This window comes from Poecilia reticulata, chromosome 21, assembly GCF_904066995.2.
Source record: "Poecilia reticulata chromosome 21, P_reticulata-male-v2, whole genome shotgun sequence".
In the NCBI taxonomy this organism is placed as follows: Eukaryota; Metazoa; Chordata; class Actinopteri; order Cyprinodontiformes; family Poeciliidae; genus Poecilia; species Poecilia reticulata.
In genome coordinates, this window is record NC_088850.1 from 10,395,528 (window position 1) to 10,416,095 (window position 20,568).

The 20,568-nt window shown below is 40.6% G+C and overlaps 1 protein-coding gene across 7 annotated transcripts in view; it reads left to right on the plus strand.

The window, feature by feature from the left end:
• syne1a (spectrin repeat containing, nuclear envelope 1a) overlaps positions 1-20,568 on the plus strand; it is a 150,230-nt gene that overhangs the window by 43,819 nt on the left and 85,843 nt on the right. For all 7 annotated transcript variants that reach the window (XM_017302163.2, XM_017302169.2, XM_017302162.2 and 4 more), the window contains exons 17-51: positions 411-616; positions 1,052-1,216; positions 2,154-2,306; positions 2,486-2,629; positions 2,718-2,888; positions 3,940-4,098; positions 4,332-4,496; positions 5,497-5,631; positions 5,861-6,022; positions 6,112-6,320; positions 6,403-6,511; positions 6,597-6,761; positions 6,845-7,012; positions 7,507-7,671; positions 8,865-9,005; positions 9,109-9,269; positions 9,371-9,527; positions 10,388-10,615; positions 10,698-10,793; positions 10,924-11,111; positions 11,969-12,092; positions 13,010-13,176; positions 13,293-13,446; positions 13,566-14,221; positions 14,540-14,719; positions 14,800-14,953; positions 15,822-15,980; positions 16,590-16,772; positions 16,864-16,965; positions 17,205-17,408; positions 18,414-18,621; positions 19,220-19,332; positions 19,584-19,789; positions 19,866-20,027; positions 20,119-20,398. In XM_017302163.2, coding sequence (XP_017157652.2) covers positions 411-616; positions 1,052-1,216; positions 2,154-2,306; positions 2,486-2,629; positions 2,718-2,888; positions 3,940-4,098; positions 4,332-4,496; positions 5,497-5,631; positions 5,861-6,022; positions 6,112-6,320; positions 6,403-6,511; positions 6,597-6,761; positions 6,845-7,012; positions 7,507-7,671; positions 8,865-9,005; positions 9,109-9,269; positions 9,371-9,527; positions 10,388-10,615; positions 10,698-10,793; positions 10,924-11,111; positions 11,969-12,092; positions 13,010-13,176; positions 13,293-13,446; positions 13,566-14,221; positions 14,540-14,719; positions 14,800-14,953; positions 15,822-15,980; positions 16,590-16,772; positions 16,864-16,965; positions 17,205-17,408; positions 18,414-18,621; positions 19,220-19,332; positions 19,584-19,789; positions 19,866-20,027; positions 20,119-20,398 — 6,299 coding nt within the window. The remainder of the gene's footprint in view (positions 1-410; positions 617-1,051; positions 1,217-2,153; positions 2,307-2,485; positions 2,630-2,717; positions 2,889-3,939; positions 4,099-4,331; positions 4,497-5,496; positions 5,632-5,860; positions 6,023-6,111; positions 6,321-6,402; positions 6,512-6,596; positions 6,762-6,844; positions 7,013-7,506; positions 7,672-8,864; positions 9,006-9,108; positions 9,270-9,370; positions 9,528-10,387; positions 10,616-10,697; positions 10,794-10,923; positions 11,112-11,968; positions 12,093-13,009; positions 13,177-13,292; positions 13,447-13,565; positions 14,222-14,539; positions 14,720-14,799; positions 14,954-15,821; positions 15,981-16,589; positions 16,773-16,863; positions 16,966-17,204; positions 17,409-18,413; positions 18,622-19,219; positions 19,333-19,583; positions 19,790-19,865; positions 20,028-20,118; positions 20,399-20,568) is intronic.

Genomic DNA, 20,568 nt, shown 5'->3' on the forward strand with positions numbered 1-20,568 from the left:
CAAAAAAAACTGATTTAGCCTGTAGGTCTTACAGTAGACTTAAATGGAAATAAAATGTTTTCATTTTAACCAGAGCAAAAGTTCAAATAACGTTGCACTGCTTTTAAATTTTGATTTTTTTAATATTAGGCCTTAGAATGCAAAAGAAATTATTACTGGGTTGTAAGTGATCTGTATTTAATTCGTACATTTTTATGGTTGAAACAGCCCGGTTTTAAAGGAAGTAATTTACCACAATTCACGTAGGTCTTGGAATTAAATCATAGTGGTACTGATTAGGTCTTAAAAGGTCAAAAAATGTAAGTCACGGAAATATGCAAGAACCCTGGGTGGAAGACCATTACATTCTAGCTACCCTCGCAGGTTTATTAAATTACAATTCTGCTGTTGACATTTCTTTTGGCTTCTAGTGGATGAAGGCGAAATGGGAGTTCGCAGGTTTATGCGGGAAGTGGTGACTCAGTGGAGGAGCCTGTCTATGGAAGTGCGCAGTGTGAGGAGCATGCTGGAGGAGGTCCTGTCCAACTGGGAGAGGTACGGCTCCACCGTCGCCTCCCTGCAGGCCTGGCTGGAGGACGCAGAAGAAGCCCTGAACCAGTCGGAGAAGGTCAAACAGGTGTGTCTGTTTTCTCTTGTGTGTATGTGTGATCAGGTGAAGGGAGCCTTCAGGCGTGACTCAGTCTTTCAGGGCACAGTCGGCAATCAAATGTACATCAGCTCAGTCATTGTCTTTAAAGTGGACTCCCATTGGAAGTTTCCTCTCGAGTATCGTACTATCGCTTTGACTTACAACAAGCCATGGAGGATGGCTCTGTTGTCACGTTACCATAGCAACCACAGATTCACATCCTCACCAAGGATTAGACAGCTAATTACCCCAGTTTTATTGTCCCTCCTTTGTTTCCTTACTCGAATCCCTGTCTTTGTTTCTTTTTTATTAGCTCTCTCCGATTCATTCACTGACACTTATTCTTTGTTTTTCTGAAGTTCCTTTGTGCCTGCACGTTTTTTTTTTTCTTCCCCGTCTCTAATGTGTCTGTCTTTCCTCCAGGAGTTTTTTCGGAATCTCAGCCACTGGATGGATCAGCACGCAGCCATGAACGACGCCGGGAATTTTCTCATTGAAACGTGTGATGAGACCGTGTCGCTTGACCTCAAGCAGCAGCTTCTTCTGCTAAACGGACGATGGAGAGACCTCTTCCTCAAAGTCAAACAAGTAACCAGGAAAACAATACTTTCTACTTTATTTGTCAGTTTTTTTTCTGACCGTACAAGAAAATACCTAAACTTTTTTTTTTTACAAACAATAACTGAAAATTTGTTAAAGATTTTGGCAAATCTTTAATCAATTGAATATGAACATGCAATCCTTAATATTTGTATTATTGTCTCTTACTCAGTCACTGAGAAGCCACATGCTTTTTGCAGCCACCAAAAAGGTCCTGGGATATTTTTGGCTGAATATCTGACAACTTCTCTTGGCAGACTTAGTTGAGTTCATTCAAATTAATTGGTTTCCTGTCACGCACCATGCTTTTCAGCATTGTCAACACATTAAAGGTTGACTTCATGCTTTCTAAAATACCATTAGAGGAGTTTTAAAAAGAAACAAAACAAAACATAATATCCATTCCAAAGCCTCTTTTGATTTGTGTTGGGGTTTATATTTCTGCCAAAAGAAGCAAAGAACACCAGACCAACTATCAAACAGTGACATCATTACGCCGCGAGACTATTTCACTGCCTGCACCCGGCACAGCACAAAGTTATGAACTGATAAAGAAAGAAGGGATCTTCAACATATTTAATTCACGTGTCAGAATGCACAAAGTGTGACATCTTTTTATTTTCAATTGACAAATTTTACATTAAATGATGAGAATTACTAAGGCCTTGCATTCACTGTTATGGAAGAGAAACACAAAAACTCCTGTCAATTTCATCCTTAAACACAACGACCGCCATTTTTCCGACGGGAGGTTACAAAAATGTATCTTCTTCATCCTATATGTATAATTTTTATTCTGTGTAGAGAGAATATCTATAATAAATTCAGGCTTGTGCACCCAAATTCTTGTTTTTGATTGAAATTTGGAAGTGCTATCTTTCCAAATAAACCAACAGCAGATATTTTATTTCTTTCTTTGCTTCAGTATGCTCATTCAGATGAGTTGGAAAAGTGGAGAAAAGACCACCTAAAGGCTGTGTGGTCCCTAAAAGAGCTGCTGGAAGCAGCAGAGGCCAAGCTGAATGCTCCTGTTCAGGTGTCCTTCCTCGGAGTCAAAGCCTTCCTGCAGGATGTAGAGGTTGGTTTATAAAGTCGTTTACCTTACATAAAGGCCATAAAGGCACAAGTGCAGCCCAGTATTTGCATGTGTTCTGTAAAATATTTAAATGTAGATGACGTTGATGCACTAGCTGTGCATTCATGCTGGCTCATTCATTGTGAGTAGGAGTGAATTGACCCTTTACATGTTCATCTCAGAGCACCAAGCAAAAGGTCGTTTCCATGGAGACCCAATACAAGTTGGCTGCCCGCAGTGCTCAGCTCCTCGCCAAGGATGCAACACAGGATGAAGCTGCCAGGGTCATGGCAACCATGGCAAAGGCTAAAACTCAGCTGAACAAGGTGCGACTTGTAAACGCCAAACCATGAGTTTCATTTAGTTAGTTTTTTTTTTTGTTGTTGTGATATTTTTTTTTGTGTGTGTGTTTAGGTGAGAGAGCGGTGCCCCTCCCTGGTGAGAGAATGTCACGTCCTGCTGCCACTGCTGGAGGAAATGGAGAAACACACCAGTGGTTTCTATCAGGCCCTGGAACGGGCAAGTCGGATCACTGCTGGCGTGAGAGACTCGGAGGTCCCTGGCCAACAGAAACACAAGTTACAGGTCAGATAATCTGATCACAAGACCGCACACGATAAAGTTCTGTCTCACATGTATACATTAGGGTGGCTGTAGGAAAAAAAGTGATTCACAAACAAGAAAAAATTTAGAAATTAAAATTTATCTGAGAGACTAAAGGTCTGAATCAATCCAAGTCTTAAGAATCGGGGGGGGGGCAGGAAGCAAAACAATAAGTTGAAGAAAAAAAGCTTTATTGTGGGAGTCGGATGTTTAAGTCAAAGTTAAAAATTGAAACACAAAATCATACATAATTAGTCTCAATATCTGAGATAGAATATTTTATTTTCACTTTTAAAAGGTTTTTTTTGCGTCACTTAATTTAGCTGGTTTTGTACTTTAAGTCTAATTTTACCCTAAGATATATCCCTGCTCTAAGCATCTCTGTTTTTTTTCTTCTCTTCCAGTATTTTTGTCATCGTGTTGTTTTTCCACATTTTCATAAACAAAAATATATATTACTTTTTTGCAGTAATTTCCATACCTTTGGATTTTTGTGTCTTGTATTGATTTGTTGAGAAGTAGAGATTAAGGGTAACTTGGTTAGCACTGCAGTTGAGCAGCAAGCAGAGTCTTGGGAGCTTCTGCTCTGCATTCTTAAGATGATACCTTGCTACAACACGGCAGAGGTAAATTAATGGGTTTGCTCTCATCAAGCTCTGCAGATGCCTGGTAATTGAATCTCGTTTGTTGGAGCAGGAAACCATTTAAACCACGTAGCACAGAGGGTCTTGAGGAGCAGGGTTAGAAAAAACATTTAAAAGTGAGTTTGCTGCAGGTTGCCTCTTTTACTCCTCTACACACAAATCAGCAAAAATTATAGCGTACTACAAAATAACTAACCAAACAGTGATGGTTTAGAGAAAAATATTTTTTTTCCTTACTACTAATTTTTACAGAATCCATGTTTTATTTCAAGTTGGCTCTTTAAAAAAATGCAGATGCAATGTGATTTGTAAAGTTACAACATAAGTTAAAAAAAAAAAAAAACAGTTTTCCACCATTTATGTAAACTTTGTTTTCACGATTGCCTCAGGATTTGTTGAACCAGCAGCAAAGCTGTAAGCGATGTCTCTCTGTGATTGAGAGGAATCACCAGACGCTGGAGAAATCGCTTGGCAACAGTAAGGTGCTCCGAAACTTCGACATGTCCTCACTGCAAAAGAGAGTTTCCGAAATTCAAGGATCATCACAGGTCAGTCCTAACCGTACTGTATCTGTTGAGAGAATGTCACACATTTGGTAGGCGTGTTGCATTGTAAATAATATGTAAAAGTTAAAATAAACATCAAAGCAGCCACCAAGTGTCTCTGTAGGTTGGATTTCCATCACATCTCTCATTATTTATTAGCTTTTTATAAATCAAGCAAAGTAATTACCTCATTTTACCACCGGGACCCATTAAGATCACCATTAACATCTTCTCAGGCTTTGCTTAAGGAGGTCGGGGAATGGAGGAGGCGGGAAGAGGCCAATAACTGCCTGAGGAGGAGGTTTGAGGAATCACGGCATGAGCTGGAGAGAGTGCTGAAGAAAGCTCAGAGCTGCTTGAAGGAGACGGGAGACGCAGAGGAATTACTGAGGAAACACACCGTAAGAACAAATCGGCACCTCCAGCTATAAATAACACTAGTTAGGGCTAAACCACACAAGGCCGGCAGTTAATCTGTGAAAACATGTTTATTACTTTAATATATGTTTTTCAGGTTGCTACATTTAGTTCCTGCTGTAGAAATGAATGGAGAATGGTAGCAAGGGAGTCTGTTAATTAAAGCATTGGATGTATTTTGAAGTAATATGGCATTGTTATTTACCAGAAACAACACCTCAAAAAATCCTATTAGGATGAATGTGAAAATTAAGAATATAAAACTTTAAAACTTTCTGACTTTAAAGTCTAAATGTGTGATCATCCTTTAACCTAGAGATGCAGATCAGTATTCCCAATGTTGTCAATTCAGTATTAAAGATCAATTTTTAACACTTCCTTTGGTTTTACTGCAGCCATTAACCTAAATCTACAGTTCAAATCCTTTAAAGTTCAAAAAAATTTTCTGACACCAGCTATGGTTTTTGAACAGCAGACATTTTTCTGCATCTTGTCTGATTTCTCTTATTCTGAATAGAAATATTGAGGTGCTGCACACTTCCCTTTGCAGAATAGGTGGGAATCGCCATGACGACCAAAGACTTTACATGTACTGAGTTTGTCCCTAAAGGTTTAAAACAGGGCTTTTAAAACAAAGCTTACAAGAGTCTTACTCCTTTAAAGGAAAGATTAGAGCATCAACAACAAAAAAAGATTAAACTTCCAAAATTTTTTTTTTAGATTTTCAAATTAAACTTTTCTGTTATTTTATAGCTTAGAACATTGCAAAAGTAGGTTCCATGTCACTTGTAGAAATAAACTAATAAGTAATGTAGGAAGGCTTAGCAAAATAAAATTTGAATTGTTCTTAAAGTTTGTTTATTTCAAAGGCTGAGCTAAGATTGCTAATGGGTTTTTTTTTTATGTTGAACTTAAATCAAACAAACAAACAAAAAAAGCTTTCTATGGAGCTGGACAAAGCAGTTCTCTCTTCTCCTGTTGCAGGATTTCTTTGGTCAGCTGGACCAGCGGGTGCTCAGCGTGTTCCTGAAAGCCTGTGATGAGTTGACAGACATCCTACCTCAAGAGGAGCAGCAGGGTCTGCAGGAAACTGTCCGTAGGCTGCACAAGCACTGGAAGGTCAGAGGTCAACGTGCATTAACACTGTAACTAATCACGTTATATCTCCTGAGGTGCATAACCAATACTTCATTAACTTAACAATGGAGGCCTGTGGTTTTGATAAAGTTCCCTCACCAATTAGACTAAAATGAAATCATCATTGTGTTGATGCTTGATTACTCTGGGGGCTGTTTGTTTGTCACTGAAAGATATTTCTTAACCTGGGTATGACCTGTGTTTCCTTTAGGACCTCCAGACGGAGGTTCCCTCTCACTTGCTCCGACTAAAAGTGGATGTGGAGAGAAGTGGAGTGGCTTTGATTCTTCAGGACTGCAGGGGAGAGCTGGAAAGAGAGATGCAGGCTCTGTCAGGCACCTGCACCAGTGAGCGAGTGATCAAAGAGCACAAGGTAAGCCCTGGATTTTGTGGAAACTTAAAGCGCACATTGATCTAGTAGGAAGAGCTCAAACAATCAACTTTCTCTTGTTTCATCTCCAGACTTTCTTCAGGGAACGCAAACCTCTGACTTTGTGTGAGAAAAGAATCAGAAACATGGAGGATCTGTGTCATAAGTTGCCTGACAATGACCCGGTTTATCGGATGCTTGATTCCACTAAAAGGGCGGTAGAAGAGGTTACTGAGCAAATAACCATTACCCACCTGAAACTGGAGCAACATCCTGACAAATGGAAAGAGTGGAACGACAGGTGCTCAAGATCAATGAGGCATACCTGAGTTACCCACAGCTTATAAAATGGCTGGAAATTAGTTTTATTTTTAATATTGCAGGTTCTGCGAGCTTTCTGATTGGCTGTCATCCCAGAGAGGGCAAGTGAGGCTATTAAGAGAGACAGCAGTGACTTCCCATCACCGGGATCACGTTGACGCTGCTGTTCGGGTGAGTAAGTGGAACCAGTTTGCCGTTAAAAGCTCAGAGATTAGATTTCCAACCATTTGCATTCTTGTGCTTGTACCAATTTCAGACTCTGCAGGAAGCCTTGATGGGCCGAGAGGAAAGCCTATTGTGGCTAAAAACTCGCCTCGCCAGGCTGTCGGAGGTTAGCTCAGAGCTGGAAGTCCAGAGACAGAGAACGGCCCTGGTTAAACTTTCTACTGACCTACGGTCCCTCTTATCTTCACTCTGTCAGGTAGAGTCCATTATTGTAAGGATTAAATGCTTCATTTATCAGCATTTTAATTCATTACCTGATGTTTTCCTGCTTTGCCACAGTTGGGGGAAGAAGGCTCTGCTATGTTCCAGTGTGAGGAGCTGAGGGATGAAGTTCACGGTGCTTTGGAGGAGGTTTTGAGGGCAGGAAAGGAGGCCGAGGAGCAGACCAGCAGGATTCTGAATGCCGAGAATCTGGAGGAGGCCAAACAACTTTACCTCATTCACCAGGTGGGTCTCTTTTTTTTTTTTTTTTTTTTTCACAATTTCCATACCTTGTATTAATTTATGTCATAAATGTAAAGTCTCCACCTGGATATTTTTGCTTGTTTTAATTGTACACAGCTCTTAAAATGTCCTGTGAGTAAATATATTTGCCCATTTATCCATAACAACTGGAACTTTCAATAATGAGCAAGTTATTTTCGCAATTTATTGTCTATTAAGAGTGCCCTTCAGATTAATTTCACTCACTGCTACGGTGGGGGTGAAATTATCGTAATAACCTGATATTGGCTGGAAAGCGCAACGTCTATCCTTTCAGAAACCGCTGGAATTTTTCACATAGCACCAAGTGTGGCGGAATTACGGTACTGCAAATTTGGCTGGATCGCCACCGGCGTTCTGTTTAGGACTTCAGAAAAACTTACTGCCATTGTTTATTTATGCAAGCTGAATGCATTTCATTTTGTTGTTAAATGTCACATTTAATGTGTTTCTTGTAGCAACACCTGAAAAGGCTGCATGCTAACAGGAAGGAGGCGGAGCAGCTGGTGACTCACTGCCGCCAGCTGCAGACAGGTGAGGTACTGAGCCAGCCTCTGCGTGAACTGGAGGGAGCTTTCAGCGAGGCTGACCTCAAATCTGGAACAACAGAGCAGAACCTGCAGGTAGAGAGATAAATGAATGTTTGTTTGGCTGAGTGGATAGGCGGCCTGTTGCATGCTTTTCTGTTTTATTTCTATTTGGGCTTGAAATAAGCCTGTTGTAATAAGCATTTAATTAATCAATCAATCAATTACAACACGATCAATTAAAATGAATTTACGGAAGAGGATTAGGGTCACTGGAAAAAAAAAACACAGCACAATTCTGAGATTAATTCTCAGAATTCTGACTTTTTTTTCCTCAGAATTCTGACATTAAAGTCAGAATTTTTATTTATTTATTTATTTTCCGGTGGCCCTAATCCTCTTCCGTATGAACTCGAAGGGAAATTTTGTTTAGAGACTTTATCATCCATTTTATTTGTGGTTTCAGTTGTGTGTGTTTTTTTTCTGTTTTATTTATCGGTTTTGGTTCTTGTATTTCATTTTGGATATTAAATATCTTGAGTGCAAGGTGTTTTATAAAATAATAATGTTTTTTGATATTTGAGAGGGTGAACTTACAATATTTTACCTTTATCAAGATATTGCTTGAAAATATTCACTAAACACCAATTTTATTGTCTATTGGAATAATTACTGGGATAATTAATAATCTAGAAAAAATTGTTATCCAATTTTGACTTAAAAAGTGTCAAATCCCTTGAAAAAACCAGGGAATCTGCTGAATTTGATTAATTCTAAGCTGGCCAGTGAAATTAGTTCATTCTGGGTCTTTTTTAAAAATATTTTTGCAGCATTTCTTTTTGTTTTTAGATTTAATGACTGTTTGCTATGATTGTTGGTGTCTTGTCACTATTTTAAAGAGATTTATTTAAGCGATAAATTCCTCCCTCATCACTTGCCATCACATCTAGTCAGGCCATCCACCAGCGAACTAGAAAGTAGCAGACCCAGTGAAATTTATGCTGCAGTCATTGATTTGCCTCTGCTGAATCTTAACCACACATTGATTGCTATGCTTGTGCATATGATTTCAGTGTTGTTTGTGCGCTGTATTGGATGTTTTTATTCGCTGCTAATTAAAATCTTTCTGCATGAACATTTCATGGTTATTGACATGGATTCCCACATGGAAATAAGATGAACTGAATGTTTTGGACTATTTGGATAACATTTGTACAACAATAAAAAAAAAAAAGAAGTAAATTCTCTCTACTTTTAATTCCCCTTTGTTTCTTCATCATCATGTGAAGACAACCCTGAGCTGCTGGCAAAATTTTGAGATGGAAAGAGAGGAAATTTGGAGGTTTATTACGAACACTGAAAGTGAACTAAACAAGGAACTAATTTTCAATAGCTTGGAGAGCCTGAGGAGTGAACTGGAGCACCTCGAGGTATGTCTGATGTACTTAATATGATATCTTGATTGAGTATTAGCAAATGCTGATTTTAAAGCACTTTGTGAGCATTGTCATTGCCGTTGTTTCTTGTTTTTAGGAGCTTTCCATAGATTTCGAGGAGTATTCTGTACGAGCGGATATCCTTTTGGAGAAGGCAGAAGATATTCAGCTTGGGCCAAAAAATCAGAGTGTTCTTCTGCAGCGGGCCGAGTCCTCCAGAGAAATGATCACACAACTTCAGAAACAACTCAAAGAGAAGTTTGTACCTACAGTTGTTTGATTTGAGTCTGCTGTCCTGTCATTCAAACTTTTGTGTGTTTTAGCGGTTCTTTTAATGACCCGAATGTTTTGTTTTACAGTTTTGTCCTGCTTGAGAAGATGTGTGTGCAATGGGAGAGCTGCAGCAGAGAATCAGAGGCCCTCTCTCAGTGGATCAACGAGAAAGAGAAGGAGCTGGACGCAGTCAGCTCCACATCCTCCTCTGATCCTTTAGACTCTCACATTAACACTGTGGAGGTTTGGGTTTCCTCTATCATTTTTGTTTGTTTAACAGCCAGAAGTTTACATACACTCATCATCATCATCATAAATATCATATTTGGTTTGGGGTTGGGGTGAAATTCAGATACAACAGATAGGATTTTTTTTTTTTGATTTTCTCTATTTAACACAAGATTGAGATTATAATACAGACTCAAATATATTCGAATTCCCACTAATATTTGGGTAAATGTCCCGCATGCCATTTTTAGAGAGCAACAAGCTTGAAACATTGGATTAACTATATGAATATATTTATATTGGAGGAAAATTAACCATAATTTTTAACTTGAACATCCAATTTTAACTTTTTGTTGTCACTGACCTTGCTCATTTTATAATCCACCCTAAAAACAAAACAAGTAAATAATTGATCATGAGTGTGTGAAGTTCTGACCAAAATTATAAGTGCTGTTGAAGAATTTACTGCTCTACTTTAGCTGTGGGCTGCAGTAAATGTTATTTATAATTTTTTAGTAAATGCAAAATTAAAAGGCTTCTAAATTTATTGCAAAAGGTCAAAGGATCCCTTTAGCTCAAGCGCCGTTTCTCTGGTATGCAATATGCATGTGGAAATGAACACAAATTGTGACTGCATGGATGTTATGCATAACTTAAAAAACAAATTGGGTCATCAGCACATGTAGAGATTTAGAAAATTAGTTAATCGTGATGTCTGTCATTACTGTAATCTCAGTTCTGTCAATTTCAGATTTTCAAACAAAATTAGGAATGTATGTATTATTGAATTCACAGACTTCTCTGTCGGAATAAAAGATTAATCAAATATGCGATTCTCATAATCATTATTTTTTTGCTGCTTCTTGCATCTCTAGGTGATAGGTGAAGGTTTGGAGGAAAGAAGGACGACTCTTGTCCAGATGGAGGCTGACGTTGAGACCCTGTCCAGATTCGTGACCCCTGGAGAAGCCAGACATATCCATGTCCAACTCCTACAGACGAGGCGATGCTGTGACGAGCTGATGGGGAGGACGGAGCAGCTCGGCTTACAGCTCAACCAGAGCGCCTCCTACAGGCAGAGATGCAATGACAACCTCGAACAGGTGGACAATCTTGCAACATATGAAAAGGTGTTGATTTTATAGCTCAACTCAAATATAATCGGACATATTTGTCCACTATCAGGTAAAGAAAACAATGGGAGATCTGAAAGAAAAACTGGGCTGTCCGATCACTTGTACATCATCATCTGAGACCTACAATATCCTCCAGAATCACATGGTGAGAACAGATACATCTAGAATTAAATATTATGTTTTCTACCCCAGTATTTAATAACTTTTTGTGTGTTTAAGGTTTAACTCCTTAGCTGCTCCGGGGTTCATCACCAGTATGTTTTTATTTACTTCAGGAGGTCTGCCAGGGTGTTGAGCAGCTGAAACCCAGGCTGATGGCACTGTGTTCAGCCTCAAAGAGGCTCGGAGAGGGCAGCCAGCTGGAAGAGGAGGTGGCTGACCTCCAGAAGCAACAGAGAGAGTTAATTGGAGAGGCTGCGGGAAAGCAATCCACACTGGAGAGTCTTCTAGCTCTGTGGCAAAGGTATGGATACATTTCACCGCAAAATTGCGTGTAACAATTTGTTAGACATTAGTCGTTTTAACTGTTTACTTTCGTACTGTAGGAAAACATCTCTCTTTAGTCACGTTGAGTGGCTTTTATTCAGATTGCTAATTGGTTTCTGTCAATTCCAAAAAAACAATACTCCAAACCTTTTAAAGCGAAAGCAGCTGCTTTTGTTTTCATCTTTAATTTCCTGAGCCCTTCCCTGTCATCTTTTAGTTCCTGCTCGCACACACATCTCTTGTACTGTTTGTATAAATATTGCAATTTCCCCTTGTTATTGTGCATGTGTCCTTTCTGCTGAATTCTCATCTCTTGTCAATTTCCTCTGTTATTCTCCGAAAGATTCTCTCATTTTAGTGTGAAGTAGTAGAGCGAGAGCTCATCTGAGTCTTTCTGTCTGCTTCCCTGTCAACGTTTGCTTTCCCCTTCTAATTATATTCTTTTTCTTGTCACTTGTTTGACACTGAATAGATTTGCACCAGAGTGATTGTTTTTGTGAAGAGAAAGTAAAGACCCAGCCTAGTGGCTACAGTTTAGTGTGACATGTCAGTAAATCACTCTAAAAAAATAATATTCTTGCCGCAAACCTTTTTTTTTTTTTTTAATGCATGTATGTATGTGTGTTACTCTGTTCTTACTTACTCTCTCCTCTGTAGATTTGCATACATATATTTTTACCATTCCACTGATGCAGATTTGTGTTGAAAAGAAAAGCACTATGCAGTGTTACAGAGTGTGTGTACATGTTGATTTGAAAGGTTATTTGGTAATCTTTGGTTGTTAAAGAAAGCTTTATTTGCTTACACTTGTGCAATCTGAATTTGAATGAGCAGATATGAAAAAGAGAGTGCATCCATGAAGAGCTGGCTGGTCAGATGTGAATCCATATGCTGCCCGGAAACCGAATTACTCTCTGCAGATAAAGTGAAACTGAGGAATGAACTCCAAAACTTGCAGGTAAAATAGACTTCTTGATTTTATTGCAAATATTGTTACACCTTAGTCTTTTTGTAGCTTGGAAATGTAAAAAATAAGGAAAATAATGTAGGTTTTTTTTTATTCTTTTTTAACCAAATAAGTATCTGAAATGTAAAATTTCTGGCTGTAACATGACCGATTGCCTACAGACGTTGTGTAGACAGAATCCACCTCTAGATAATTTGATCTCAGCCTTCATAACGGAGTGCAAAGTATAAGGCTGCTATTTAGAGAAAGCCACAAGTTGCTCCTTTTTCATTTTGCCACAATCACATGTAGTGGACACAGGAAACATGTGGAAGAAGGTGCTCTAATCTAATGAAACCATATCTGAACTTTTCAATACACATGATTAAAAATTAATGGCAGAAATTTCCACCCCAACCCAAGTTGGGGTGGAAAGCTGTGTGGGACATTTTTTAAAATAATTTTTTTCAAGAAAGAAGCTTGTCAGAGTTCATGGGAAGATGAACGGAAGCTGTTAAAAGTGGTAAAAGACAAAAGACTGTGGTAGAGTTGTTCCCTTCCATCAGGACAGTGGACACTAATATAAAACTGACTACTAAAGTTACAGTGAATAAATGTGACTCTATGTCAAGGTTTAAAAATGGCCGTCCACGGATGCTTCCATCCACTCTGAGAAATAATAATAAATTTAAAAAAAGATACTTTTCAGACATTTTATCATTTAACAATAATATGCACTACTTTGTGTTGGTCTATTAAATAAAATCCCAGTACAATACTTTAAAGTTTGAGTTTATGATAGATCAAAATGTGAAAAAAGTCTTACAGGAATGCACACTGAATGTATGTTCACTTTTATGTCTTTTGTTGCCTTTTGTGACTTGGTTCAGAGCCTCAGTCAAGCTTTTTGTTGAACTCCGACTCCTCAGGAAATGCAGCAGGAGACGCCGTCTTATGAAGCACTCCTCCAGGGACTTGAAAATCTCCAGCTGTGTCTCTGCACCACAACGGACGAAGCTCGACTCCAGGAGCTCAACGATGACCTTACTCAGCTTCAGGAGAGATACACTTCTGTGAACATGAGCATAACACACAGGTAATACTTAATTTATTTAAGGATCTCAAAATTTGAATCTTTCATGGGTTTTTTTTTAGTCAGAAATAATAACTGTATAGATATAAGCATTCATCTGCCATCTAACTCTTCTTTAGGAGTAAGCTGCTTGAGCTGCACCTGGATCAGCTGGAGCAGTTCGATCAGGCTCTGCTTGCTGTGGCACAAAGGAGTGAAAACTTCCTGTCTGTCCTAAGAAACTCGCCCTATGTTCACATCTCAGATCTTGACGCTGCAATCACTGAAGTAAAGGTAATAAACCAACAATTTCCATTTTCAGATCACATCTACATGTAGCTACTGTAAACTAGTTTTTAAAAAATATTTTTGATTTCACGTAAGTATGTCTTATTTTTCTCGTAATGCTACAGGAGCATGAGGCACAGCTGCAGGAAAGCGCGTTGTTGACTCAAACCCTGAATCAGAAAGAATTGTCTCTGCTCCATCGCTCCACCCCAGAGGCTGAGCAGCAACTGCAGGCCTGGACAGAGGATTGTCTGCAACCCTTCAATGAGTCCCAGCGTCTGTTGCTCGTCCGTAAGGAGTGCCTGACTAAATTAAAGGCTTTCCTCGCAAAGCGTGAGGCAGCGTCTAAGGCTTTGCGCCACCTTAACGAGGCGGTGGAGGGCAGGGGGAGCTGGGACCACTCTAAGGCAGAGGCTCTGCATCGCGGGATTGTGGAGGTCTCTAAAGATGTGGCCCGACTTGAGGCAGAGGCTGTTGGGTTGGACGGGATGCTGAGCAAGGCACACCTGCACCTGCTGGGTGCCGAATCGACCGGATCCAAAAACACCAGCGATCCTCAGGGCAGAACATCCTGCAGAGGTCTGGCAGTGGGCCTCATGATGACTCTGGAGGAGGTGCAGAGGGCTGTTGGATGGAGGCAAAGTGAAGCGGATGCTTTAGGGGCGCTGTGGTGCTCTTTCAGAGAGAGGAAAGAGGAAGTGATGAAGAGTTTGAAGAAGCTAGAAGACGACGCAAGGCGAGAGGAGGCGAGAGAGTGCTCTGTACAGGTCTTTCAAAACAGGTACAAACGTACAAACAGTCCAAATGAAACAATTGACAGACCATCAGGTTGGATCAAAACATCATCAAAATGCCTGATTCGTTGTTTGAAAAAAATATATAAATAGAAAAAGAGAGATGATTTCACATTGTAAAATACATCCTGTAAGTCTTTAATGGAGAGATCTAAACGGTGACAGACTATCTGCTGACTTCAGTAGCAGCCAGACTTCAGCCAGATGGACAAAGTCATTTCAATGTTGCGTCTTAAAACAATGAGATGTGTAATGCTGGGATCAGGTAATCCCCATTGTTTTCACTCTGGATCGGTTTCTCCCAGGCTGCGTTTCTTCGTCCAGCTGGAGGACGAGTTGCAGTCTCTGTGGCACTCCCAGCGATGGTTAGAGGAGAAGGGAAACCAGCTGGTCCAGCGAGACAGCGAGTTGGCAGCTGACGCTGTCAGAGAGGTGGCGCTGGTGAAGGCAGCCTGGGAAAATCTGAATACAACAATAACAAATAGGTAAACCCGGGACAGAATGACGGATGACTTCTTCATTTTGCTTTTGTCAAGCAGTGCTATTTAAATCTGTTCTCTTGCAGTCAGGAGCAGAGCGGCGTTGTGGTCGACCTTCTCCGCTTGTTCCTCCATCTGAAGTCGAACATCGCCACTGTTGTGGAAAACGCTCAGGCTGTTGCCCACAATCTGCCTGACCACAACCATAACGCTCAGGACGCCAGAAGTGTTTTTACACAAGTTAGTTAAGTTTATTTTTTAGAGAAAACAATGTTGGTAATGCATTATTATTGAATATTTGTAGCTATTAATTCAGATAATTAATTTGTTTCAAGAAAGGACTAAAGCTAACTATTAAATACTATTATTATTACTATTATTAGTGTTAAAGCTATGGTAATGTATGATTCTGGATTCATACATTACATAATACAGGCTAGTGCTTTCTGGATCCAACAGATGTTTGTATGCACAGTGATCAGTGAGTACTATGTCATCTCCTGAAGCATTTTGTTATGGACGCATGCCAGAAAGTCAGAATTGCATTTAAAGGAGGCAAACCTGGCACTCCGTAGCCATAAATCGGAAAAGACTTTCAATTCTGCCATGTTTGGACACTGGAATATTTCAGTGGGAGATCTGGAATGCACCCAGTTGAGCTTGGGCCATAGTGGCATTCTTGTGGAGGAACTCTCCTATATCTTCTCATATTTTTGCTCTTTCCTTCCTTTTGGTTATTTGCAACCAGATAAACTCACGTAGATCCAGAACTTTAAAAATGTGACTGCTAGCTACATAGTTACAACTATGACAACAACATTTAACAAGAGTTGTTGATGTTATTTCTGCAAAAAATATATATTTTAGGTTTTGCAATTGTTCTTTGGCATTTCACTAACCCTCAGTTGTGATGATATTGCCTAAAATTATGAATCTTTTTTTTTTTTTTTTTATGTCAAAACTTCTTTCATAAGAGGATTGATCTGGTTGGACTGACTTCATGAAATGCACTGGATCCAAATGGCTTTAACCCTCCACTTTGAATCGTATCTCTCCCTCTAGTGGCAGCCTGCTATCAATATCTGTTCTCTGGTGTCTGTCCATGCAGCATGAAACTGTCCAAGCTGAACTGAGAGAAAAACAAGACGACATGGACCAGCTCATCTCCACGGTCGAGGACCTGCAGAGAGAATTGGAGCAGGTTCCCAACTCGGATATGTTTTCTGTCTTGAGTGAAACGGAGGCTCTCAGGGATCGGTGGCTGCTGGTGAGTTGTGTCTTAAAAACACAGGCTGTGCTGTGTCCCTTCTTTAGAAAAATAACTGCATCATAAAATCTGAAACTAATGGCTTATATATTTATATTTAATCACAGATGTTTTAGAATAAGCATATTACAATCTATAAGTTTTCCAGAAACCGTCAGATCATAGTCTTGAATGGAAGTATTATGATGAGCAAAAGAGTATGAATTGATTTTCAAAAAACTGAATTATGTTATCTACAATCCAGTTCTGCCATGAACAGGGTCATTTTGGTATTTACCTCCAGGATTTATTTTTTATTTATACATTTTCTCCTTTGTTAGGACTTACTTATCTCCTTAACTGTCACAAATGAGACAGAACAACAAACATGTCTAGACAGGTTATCTTCCTTTTACGTCGCTCCCTCATGTCTCACTCCCACATCTGTCAAACTAATTATGCCTCATTTTTCCTCCACCTCCCCGAAAAGCCCACCATCCCTTGTTAAGGAGAGACGGAGGCGGCCAAAAAAACAAAAGAGGGAGACCCTTCCTCTGCTTTTGATTGAGACGCATTCTGCTCTGCACTCAAACTGCTCGTCTTTGCATTTTTTTTTATTTATTCTTTCAGATCTCAGAGAAAATCCAGACAAATACAGAAAGGCTCAGCTACTGCGTAAAACTCTGGGATGACTTGAAGGCCATGGAGAACGACATCAGCCGGTGGATGACCGGGTCCATCGCCGATCTCACTGACAGTGTTGCCAGACTCGGTGACAAGGGTTCGGCAGAGGCCTGTCTTACCAACTTTAAGGTTAGAGCTTGCTGGATGAAGATGACAGAGAGGAGGTGTTCAGGGAGGTGATAGTGGGTTTAATTTCCATTTCCCACACTTTGAACTAAAGGTTGAGGTGGAAAAGAGGGAGCAGATGTTGGATATCCTGCAGGAGAGAGTGGCAGAGCTGAAGGAACGAGCCAAACTGCAGGAGATGCCAATACAAATGCAGGTGAATATTATGGGAACCTGTATTCAGTTTTGCTGTATTAAGCAAAAAGCTACAAAGCTTAAATAGATCAAACTGTGTTGATGCTCTCTTTATTTCCGTTCATTTTTGGCTGTAACACATAAAATCAACGTTCCACGCCACGGAGTTGCTATTAAGCATCTTTTACTCTTTACGCAGCATTATGAACTGGTTTAGGTAGTATAAGCTTTATTTTTAATAAACTGGTTTTATGTAACCAGGTTCTGGAGTCGGATCTGAGGAAGAAAATGCTCCACGCGCAGGAGGCGTACAACCAGGCCAAACACACCCTGACCTACTTCGACTTCCAGAAGCAGCGACTTGATGACCTGATGTGCCAGATGACCGAGCGGCTGGAGGCCGTGGAGGGATCCTTGTCAGACCTCACCGAAACTGGTTCCCTCGAAGACATTTGTACGGTGAAGGTACGGCTTTATCATTTTGTTCTGTTCATGTTTAAGCTTGAAACTGATCTTCCTTAACAATATGATCGATTATTGAGTAAATAATGCAAGTAAGACATTTTTGACATTAACAAATGAAATGTTTACTAACATTACCTGGAAGGAATTTGGTGTTAATTTCAGGATTAATGCTGCGGTTAAGGGTTAACATCCGCTCCAGCCTCAGGTGTTTCGGAGCCTCTAACAGGCTTTTCTTCTAGGATTTTCCTCTATTCAGCTTCATGCATCTTCCCATCAACTCTGACCAGCCTCTCTGTCCCCACTGGAGAAAAGCATTGCCCCCAGCATGATGCTGCCACCACTATTTCAGGGGTGGTTTATTCAGAGTTAATTTTACATACTCCCCAAGAAGTTACAATTTGCTTTTCTCTACTCAGAGCACCCACTCTGTTCCCACGTTCGCCGAGTCTCTTTAACAGGAGGTTTTTCATGACTTACTGTTGTCAAGCAAGCTGTAGCAGAAACAACCTCACCAACATGTAGGGTATTTTTCAAACTGGCATCCATAAGAATAGCTGGCCGCAGTTCTCTTGTTGTTGTAATATGCTAAATAGACTTATATAATGCTTTTTCTTGAGTCATACTGACAACTCAAAGCAATTTAGTCTCATTTACTGAGCTGTACTTGCCTACATTCACACTGGGTTTAGGTGACTTGCCCACTTACTTTCCCACTGTTGCCCTAGGCGATATCAATACTGTTATTAACTTTAGTTTAAGCACTGATAATACTTTGGCTATTTGGTGAGTAACCCAACAAGAAAACCTGCTTCTTCTATCATTCCTATTGTGGTACCTTTTGCTCTCAAAATCCTTACGTCACTCAAATTGTGCTTCCTTTTGTGCTGAAGATGTCATTTCCAGAAATAAAGCATCACTTTGTGCGCCATAGAAACAGTAAATCAAATCGAGATGTAGATGATGCAACAGTCGTAACTCTTGATTTCTCACTGTTTTCTACTAAAGGACCTGCAGAGTGTTGTGCAGCGACAGAGGGCAGACATGGACTCGGCTAGAGACGCCCTAACGTCCCTGAGCAGAACGCATCCGTCTCATGAGCTTTCAGCCCTCTCCTCTGATCTCACCTCCATCGCCAAGCGAACAGAGGTTGTTGCCCAACGCTGTGCCAAAACCAGGGGCAGCCTGCAGGATGGATTACAGCTCCACTTCAATGGTAAGACATGACGGGCGGGTTTAGGTTAGAAAGGGGCAATTTCTTTAGTCAGATGAACATTGCGATTTGTCAAAAAAAGGAGTAGTAAGCTAAACGTATTCCCAGAAGAAGAGAAATTAGACTCATAAGAGTGCTTAAAATCTCATAATCTGCCGATCGAACACAGCACAATTCCTCAAAGCAGTGTAATTCGTTCGCGTTAGCTGTGCAACAGATTTGCGGTTGATTATCCTTCATTTTTCCCTAGAGGACACTCAATCCTCCCACACACACCGTCCGCGCACATTATCAGGTACACTGATGCACTCTTTTCGCTTCGACACACACCTGTGCCTCGGAGAGCAATGTCGACTTCGTCACATCCGATCTCGAGGGAGCCATTTCAGGTTTGTTGCCAAGGCAGCAAGTCTGCATGCCGTGGACACGCCCACACTCCCCATCTGCCTCAGCACATTACCTCTCCTCTTCTCCTCCTTTGACTTTTAAATCTTCTCTGGCCGTTATTTGTTGTGACCACTTCTGTAACTTCTCCACACTTTGCTTTTGGGCTGCAGCTAGTTTGTTTTTTTTCTTCTTCTTCTTCTCCTCCTCAAAACAGAGCTTGTCCAAGACTTTAAGTCGTGGCTCACCGAACTGAAGTTGGAGCTGAAAGATTGTTTTAATCAATCAGGAGATGTCGTCCTCCTTACAGCCAAGTTACAAAGACTGAAGGTACTTTTGATTCTTTTTTTCTCCCTGTGCTGTATTTTACTTAGTGGTATTAGAGTTCTGCGTGCCAATAAAACATAAACATGACTTCAGATTTTTACTTGTTAGAAACTTTCCTCCCAGTTCACAATAAAGCACTACTTTGTGTTGTCATTATATAAAACAAGCCAAAGTTTGTGGTGACAAAATAAAAAAAACAACTGTTTCAGCAATTTGTCAGTCCGACCGTAGCACTTTTCTCTCTCCTTCCACAGATCTCAGCTGAGCAGATGTCAAAGGGTGAAGAGCGTTTCTCTCAGGTCCGTAAAGAAGCCGAGAAGCTTCAGCTCCACCTGAGCAAAGTCGGAGCAGCGCAGGTCAAAGAAAGTCTTTCCTCCTGTCAGAAAGAGTGGAAGGATTTCCAGGACGACTGCTGTCAGAGCCAGCAAGACCTCCAAGAGAGCGTTGACGTTTTGAAAACGTAAGCTGCAAAACCTCTGATGAAACATTAATAGAAAATCTTTATTTAATGCATTTTTTTCCTTCCCCTGCATTAGTTTTGATAATTGTGTGGAGAGTACACGAGAGTGGCTGAAGAAGATTGATCTCGGCCTCAAGAGCGAGCCTGTTGTCGTGACAGAGAGCCAGAGAGGAGCCTCAGATCCCACAGACGAGCTGCAGAGAATAGAGAACTTAAATCAGGATCTGATAGCACAAAGGTTTGAAGAGGGGATGCCCGAGGCCATGTGTTGTACATGCTGGGAGATCAGCTGTCAGAGTAATATTTTTCATTTCTTTATTTTTATCTAGAGAGTCCATTGAGCTTGTCTGTCAGGAGGCCCAGGCTCTCTCTGAATCCGGCCGCGGTTCGGGCGGAGAGGTCAGAGTGACAGGCCAGCTCCAGATGGAGTACCAAGCCCTCCTGAAGGCAGCCAGGGAGAGACTGCAGGGCTGCCAGGAGAGCCAGGCCTTTGGAGACACCCTCCAGGGAGTTTGGGCCTGGCTGGAGGAGATCCAAGAGAGACTGGGAACTGTCGACAGCACGATCGGAACAAAAGAGCAGCTGGAGCAGAGGCTGGAGACCGTGCAGGTGAGACACAGGGTGTCAGGAACGCTTCACTTAGTAAATGTTACAATAAACTTTGCTACCAAGGATCCAGATTTCTTGAAGTCAGACACAAGAGGGGGCTGTTTGTTTTAGAAAATCCTTTTCAGGTCCAGTTCTTTGGTCTATTTCCAGTTTTCAGAGAGTCTCCTCTG